Source organism: Centrocercus urophasianus, unplaced genomic scaffold (assembly GCF_019232065.1).
Source record: "Centrocercus urophasianus isolate 14NV4802_14NV808 unplaced genomic scaffold, USGS_Curo_1.0 seq_53, whole genome shotgun sequence".
NCBI classification, from domain to species: domain Eukaryota; kingdom Metazoa; phylum Chordata; class Aves; order Galliformes; family Phasianidae; genus Centrocercus; species Centrocercus urophasianus.
In genome coordinates this window covers 44,136-51,408 of record NW_024885122.1, presented here as the reverse complement: position 1 = coordinate 51,408, position 7,273 = coordinate 44,136, and the positions used below count along the sequence as shown (strand labels likewise).

At 47.0% G+C, this 7,273-nt stretch overlaps 1 protein-coding gene across 1 annotated transcript; it reads left to right on the top strand.

Moving 5' to 3' along the window:
• Positions 1-6: 6 nt before the first annotated feature.
• Positions 7-6,876, top strand: EIF6 (eukaryotic translation initiation factor 6). The gene is made up of 6 exons (XM_042835511.1): positions 7-142; positions 218-303; positions 2,056-2,231; positions 3,056-3,232; positions 3,767-3,948; positions 5,206-6,876. The coding sequence occupies exons 1-6, from the start codon at positions 36-38 to the stop codon at positions 5,213-5,215; spliced, it is 738 nt and encodes a 245-aa protein (XP_042691445.1). The 5' UTR covers positions 7-35; the 3' UTR covers positions 5,216-6,876.
• Positions 6,877-7,273: the final 397 nt, after the last annotated feature.

Here is a 7,273-nt window from a genome sequence, read left to right as displayed (position 1 = left end):
GTCCATCGGTCCGTGCGCCGATCGAGATCGCGGCCATGGCCGTCCGCGCCAGCTTCGAGAACAACAACGAGCTGGGCTGCTTCGCCAAGCTCACCAATGCCTACTGCCTGGTGGCTATCGGCGGCTCCGAGAACTTCTACAGGTGAGAGAGCCGCGAGGGCCCTGCCCGGCCACCCCGAGCCCCGCGCCCGCTCCTAACGGCGCCTTCTTCTTGCAGCGTCTTCGAGGGAGAGCTCTTCGAGACCATCCCGGTGGTGCACGCCTCCATCGCCGGCTGCCGCATCATCGGCAGGATGTGTGTGGGTAGGTGGCCGGAGCTCGCAGCCGGGTGGGAGCGGAGGGACAGCGGGGCCGTGCTCTGCCCGTGCCCGCGCCGAGGGGTCCCGGCTGCAGTGCGGAGGCCGGGCGGAGGGCAGCGCTCCTCGTCCTCGAGGCTTTTATTTGCATCGTGCAGAGAAGTTGTAAAGCTGGAGTAAATCTTAGAATCGTTAGAGTTGGAAGGGACTTCTGAAGGCCATCTAGTCCAACTCCTCTGCAGTGAACAGGGACAGCACTGTCAGATTGCCTTGGGCCTTCTCCAGCCTTGGAAGTCTCCAGGGATGGAGCATAAACCTCATCCCTCGGTAACCTGTTCCAGTGCCTCAACGCCCTCACTGTCAAAGTCTTTTTTATGTCTCTCCTGTTCTGAGGACTGCATGCCTGGACACAGTACTCCAGGTGAGTGCTGTGCAGAGCAGAGGGGCAGATCCCCTCCCTTGCTTTCGTGGCCACGCATCTTTTGACGCAGCCCAAAGATACAATTGGCTTTCTGGACTAAGGGCACACTGCTGTGCTGTACTGGTTCCCACCCACCAGTACCCCCAGGTCTTTTCTGGCAGGGCTGCACTCAGTCCTTTCATCCCCCAGCTTGTATTGGTAATGGGGGTTGCCTCGGTCCAGGTGCAGACCTTCACTTGGATTTGTTGGACCTCATGAGGTTCACCTGGACCCAATGCTCAGCCTGTGTAGGTCCTTCTGAATGGTGTCCAGTCTTGAGCATGTTGACCCCACCCCACAGCTTGGTGTTATCAGTCAACTTGCTGAGGGTGCCCTTGATTCCCCTGTCAGTGTCACTGATATTAAAGAGCATCTGCCCCAGCACTGGCCCCTGGGGGGCACCACTCATCACTGATCTCCATCCAGACCATTGACCGCTGCTCTTTGGTCTTGATCCTGCAATCAGTTCTTTGTTGAAGAGTCCACCCATCAAATCCTTATCTTTCCAATTTGGAGAGGAGGATGTTGTGAGCTGCTGTGTCAGAGTGAAGTCAAGATAGATGCCGTCAGTGCCTCTTCCCTTGTCCATTGATGCAGTGAAATAAAAAAAAAGCTTGGCCAGTACAAACAAATGAAATCCAACAATACAACAAGCAGCCACCCAAAATAGGGTTGCAGGGAATGTCTGGTGGTCAGGACCTGAAGAGAGGTCATTGATGTGCATAAATCGGTTTTGTATAAACAGGGAGAAGCTGTTCCATTTCATGTGGAGGTTAGTGATTCAGAACCATTGCTGGAGGGAGCATTCCAGATGTGGAGGTCAAAGAAAGGGCTTTCCCTGACTGGCTGCTGACACGCTGTTTAGTGGAGCTTTGTGCTTGCTTTTTGTTCCTGGAAGGTCTCTGCTCATGCAGCCTTACAGCCTTGCTAAAGGAAAGCAACAAAAACGAGCTCTATGGGGGCAGTCAGCACCTTTTGGGGGAAATCATTCCAAAGCGTTGTGTTTGGAACCTTGTGTGTCCTATTGAAAAGGCTGGATAAAAGTAGTGCAGTTTACCTGTTTATATTCTTAAATCTTTGTTTTATCTTCGTTTTCCACCTCACTTGTGCTTTTGTATTAATAAATGGTCGCATCATTTCTGTGGGACTGAATTTTGGGCTTGAAAAGAGTAGGGAGAGCAAGAGCCCCAAGCCATTGTGTCAGCATCAGGAAAGTAGTAAGCACAGTGGAAATACCTGCTTTTTTTAAAGTTAAAGTGGAACTCTTTGTCTTCTTCTCTTGTTTTTGGGTCACCTTAGGGAACAGGCACGGGCTCTTGGTGCCAAGCAGTACAACAGACCAGGAGCTGCAGCACATCCGCAACAGCCTCCCCGATTCCGTGCGAATTCAGCGAGTGGAGGAGCGGCTCTCGGCGCTGGGCAACGTCACCACCTGCAATGACTACGTAGCTCTTGTTCACCCGGACCTGGACAGGGTATACGGCTTCTGAATTCAGTGTGGATACACCTGAAATTACTGCTAAGTTGCAGGTTCAGCTTGTAGCTATTTGGGGATTACTGTAAGTAGTGTGAATGCCAGAGGAGCAGCGCCACCAGCTGAGCTAACAGCACGTAGGAAGCTGTGTTCCCTGTTTCCTTTCCTCTCAGGAGAAGAATCTCAGTATTGGATTTTGAACTTATGACTCTGTTTCAGTCGATCAGTTTCTTTTCCTATTGTTATCTTTACTTGCAGGTGTGGAGCCTGTCCTAAGTATATAGTGTGCATACTGCATTGAGCATACTGTAGTTAGCTGTGCTTGTAGAAAGAAAGGAGTGGGATATGGAAGAGTACTGTGAGGTACAATTAGCTTTGTACATGTAAAATTGAAGCAACAGTGTGTGTGTATGCAGAGAACATAGAAAGCTTAGAAAGTAATAATAGCAACAAGATGTCACTGACCTACTTGAAAGTTTTGTAATATCCATGGTCTCTGCCAGCACTGTAGTGGTGTATGTGTCCATAGGGAAAAATAGAAGCTCTTGTATAAAAAGTTAAAGGCAGGGCAGAAGGAGGAGGGGAAAGCAGTGCTCAGTGGGGTGTGTTTGTTAGAGTTGTGCTGGCTTGCAGCTCACAGTGCAGGTAACTGGGTCCAGGTTAATCCAGAAGAGGAGGAGCATTCTGTAATGTTTGAATTGCAGTGGGTTGTGAAAGTGAGGGCAGGCTTTCAGTGGGAGGATCCCAGCTGGTCACTCTTTGAAAGAATACTGTGACTGCAATTTGTACAATGCCATTTTGCTGAGGACTTTGTTCTCTTTGCAGGAAACTGAAGAGATCTTGGCAGATGTACTGAAGGTTGAAGTTTTCAGACAAACAGTAGCAGATCAGGTGCTGGTAGGAAGTTACTGTATATTTAGTAACCAAGGAGGAATTGTGCACCCCAAAACTTCCATTGAGGATCAGGACGAACTGTCTTCATTGCTGCAGGTCCCACTTGTGGTAAGGCTTGTGAGGTTTTGTGTTTTTTCTCACTGCTCCCTTCCATCCCAGTTTGTGGTTTTAGTGATTCTGCATTCTCACGGGCTCCTAGACTGGTTTCCCTGTGAGGCTGCTCCAAATGGGAGGTGAAGAGAAGACCCGAAGGAGGTCAGTTCTGAGGCACGTTCCCCTTCTTTTCCGTGTTTGAATAAGATGCACAGAACCTTCAGGTTGCTTCTGAAACGTTCTGCCAGGGTTTTGCAATTTGAGATGACTCGTTCACAGTGTGAAATGGTTGGTGGTTTGGCCGAAGGCAGTGTTGAAAAAGAGTTGAGCAATAAAATCCCGTGTCTGCACTGTGGGACTTTTAAATCCAGGGATTGCTCTGCCTTTTTGCTTCCTGTTCGTGATGGGGTATTAGGATTGTTTTGGTTTTTGTTCTCTGGATCTCATAGACTTTTCTTTCCAGAGGATGAAGGCTGAGTAAGGAAGCGTAATAAAATGTATTGATATCAGAATGCCATGCTGACTTTTGCCACTTTGTTTATTTTCCAGGCTGGAACGGTAAACCGTGGCAGTGAGGTCATTGGAGCAGGAATGGTTGTAAATGACTGGTGTGCCTTCTGTGGGCTGGACACAACCAGCACTGAGCTCTCGGTCATTGAGAGCATCTTCAAGCTGAATGAAGCTCAGCCAAGTACTATTGCTACCAACATGAGAGATTCCTTGATAGACAGGTAAGGAGGATCCAGCTCTGTGCATAATTGTAATCAAAACAGAGAGGATTTCAGTACAAGGAAGCTATAAAAACTAGCTGCCTCTCAAAGTTGATTGCTCTCTTCTTGTTTCAAGCATGATAGGGAAAAGAGTGGGGGAAGGGGGGCCCCTTTCACCCTTCTGTCCCTCTTTTGGAAAAGAAAAGCAACCCCAGTCAGATAAGGAGAGATAAAAGATTTACTACAGATGGTAGAAGACTGTAAGATAATAAGAAAGAGTTACAATTAACAAATAAAGCAAAATGGGAGAGAAGGGAAGGTTCTGACTGTGCTGCTCACTGCGCTGCTGGAAGCTGAAAGAAACCTTCACCCCGTTATCCAGAACTGGAGATCACGTGGGAATGGTTGGGGATGGTGGTTGGGATGGAGACGCATCTCAGTGTGTCCTCCTCTTGGAGTTAGAACTCCAGTGAGGCTGCTGAGAGCACAGGACCAGAAGTGCAGTGTTGCTGTGCACAGTGCCTACAGCCACCAGCCTGCTGCAGGATGTCCTGCTGTGGAATGCTGATAAAACCCAGACAGATTCCTCTTTGCTTTTATTGGGTTGTGGATGAGAATTATTTTGTTGCGGAAAGATTTCTTTTATTGTAGCTGATAAGCCACTGAAGTCGCACGTGGGAGGTGTGACAGTTCCTGTTCATAGTCAGGACTGGTGGTGCTATTGGACTTTTCCCATTCATTGATGAATGCAAAAAGTTCTACAGGCTTTAGGAGCCTGTATGGGTGAAAATTGGTTTATTTGGGCTTTCAACTGATTGTAATTCAGTTGGTGATTGCCGTAATCCTAGAGGTGTATTCTGGAGCTACTCAAGGCACTGCAACTTATAGTTCTCAGCTCTTATAGAAATCTATGGGAGTGCTTTATGTACAGGGAAAGAATAAGGAATTCCTTGAATGAAGAACCCTTCAAGAGTTCTTAGCTGCCCCTTCACTGTTCCTATTTAATGGCTTGGTGCACAGTTAAACACGTGCTTTTAGCAGCTACTGGGACAAGACTGTACGTGTTGCCTTTGCCAGCCTGACAAGCATGTTCTTAGAGCTGGCTGCCAGCAGTCACCAGGCCTCCTTCAGTCTTCTCCCAGATTTATGTTTTAGGAGGGGAAATTACTGATGGTCCTTTATAACTGGAGGTTGAGAACTGGTTATAATGGGGTTTTGAAAAGTGTTCTGCACTCTGGCACTTTTCTGCTAAATCTCATTTCTGTTTTGTCTTTTCAGCTTGGCGTGAGCAGTGTTGGTTCGTGCCATTCAAGAAGCTCCTAAGGAGTGAAGAGTCAAGCTGCAGTTTGGATTACAGACCTCTAGACCTTTGTTTCTGCAGGACTGGCACCAGGAAGAGGCTCCCAGAACACCACCTTTTTTGTAATGTTTTGTAAACTAAATATTATTGCAAAAAAATGGCAAATAACTGACATGAGTTCCAAATATGGAATGTTCTCCATCCCTTTGCTGATGCTCTTCATTTCTTCTTCAGCTGTGCTTTCTCTGTGATGCGGACCGTGGCCTTTAAATTAGCCCACAATATTCACCTGTTTGGATTTTGGTTACTGATAACTAGAAAATATTGCCTTAAATAGAGGATTAATATTCTGCTCTGCAGCAGGCAGTTTCAGCACATATATGGCACTGCCCACTCTTTCTTTTTGTGCTCTTGGTGTTTCTGCTGTAGGTAGGCATAAGAGCCCCTGTGTTTCCTGTACCAAAAACACAGTAGTTAATTTGCCACCAGGAGTTTCAGAAGGCACCACCTGCTGTCCTGCCCTGACTTGCAGCTGTTTTCACGGGGCTGCTGATTCTGAAACGATCAGCTCTGATTGAAAATGAAGTTTCTCAAAGAAGTCAAACCAGGCACTTAGCAGCCAGTTGTGACTGCCTGCAGGAGTTCGATCTGTTGTTTGCAGGTGTCAGACCTGTGTGGTCCTTCCAAGACATCTGCAGAAGATCCCTGAGAAACATGCAATTGCTGGTAGGCTCTGCTGTGCTCTGTGCAGTTGGCACTTCCTGAGAAACTCGCAGAAGTCAGCAAAGCAGAAAGAGTTGAACCATGTGATCCTGAGTTACCCTGGAGGTGAAGGTTAATTAGCAGTTCTAAAGGGTTGTTGCATTCAGCTGTACTTTCCACGTTTAGGGTGTGCTGTTGAAGAGTTCTGCCCTTGCCTGGCAGTAATGGCGATGCAGAGGAGCTGTAGAGTTCACAGTTTCCATTTATATGTATATATATATATATATATATATATATAAATTAAGGGAGCACTTACAGCTCCCTTAATGCAATGGACAGCCTTTCTTGGCTGATTCCATGTCTCCTCCTTGTGTCAGTGTTTAGCATCAGAAGCTGATTTCCTTCTGTCATCTTGCAGGGCTCTGTTATTAGGAATAGGTAAAGAGCCTGACTGCTGCTGCGCCTGTTGGCATGGAGTCACCAACTGTAAATAAGTAATGCTGAGCTTTTCTTGTTTATTTTAGCAGCTTTGTGGGTTTTTTTTCTTCCTGATTCCAATCATTAGGCAGAAATCCTAGATTGTATCAGTGATCTCGATAAGCGTTAGAATTGCCTAAGCAAGAAGAATAATCCAGTTTCTATGAAATGCAGATCTGTTAGTGAGAAAGATTCTGGGATGGTGGTGAGGGTGGTAAAATGCCAATTAGAGACAGACAGGGGGAGGGCATTGCTAACTATGGTGTGTGAGTTCTGATGAAACTTGCACTGAAATTTGGGAACTGGGAGGTGGCAAATACAGTATCAGTTCTAAACAAAAGGTTTGTGGGAATTCTGAACTGGGAAGGTGGGCCTTTGTGGGAAGAGAATGAACAGGAACTGTAATACAGAATGAAATCAGTAGAAACATCACGAGGCAGCAATAAACTGGATGCTTTAATTGCAAGTCATGTCTCATGAGGCCTATGGAGTAATTTAAGGTTTGGTTGTAATCTCTCTGAATTTCTGAAGAGGCTTTTGGCAGGGCTTTGTGCCAAAGGCTTTTAAGGGCCCTGGATATCCTGTGGGATAATCACAAACATCATAATGTTTGTGCCAGATGGGGGAAAATGTCAGAGTAAATGATTGGATCTTTCACTGGGATTTCAGAGGGAGCTCAGCTGTGCCCTGTTGGGGCAGGGCAGTGGATCAGTGCAGTGCAGTTTGCTCAGACTGCCTCACTCTCACTTGTAAGGCTGAGAACTGACTGATGTGTTGATGGCAGGGTGAGACAGGAGATCCCTCTGAGGTTTAATGCCTGATTATAAAGGACCACTTCTGTTCTGACTAGTGGTTGGTACATCCCAG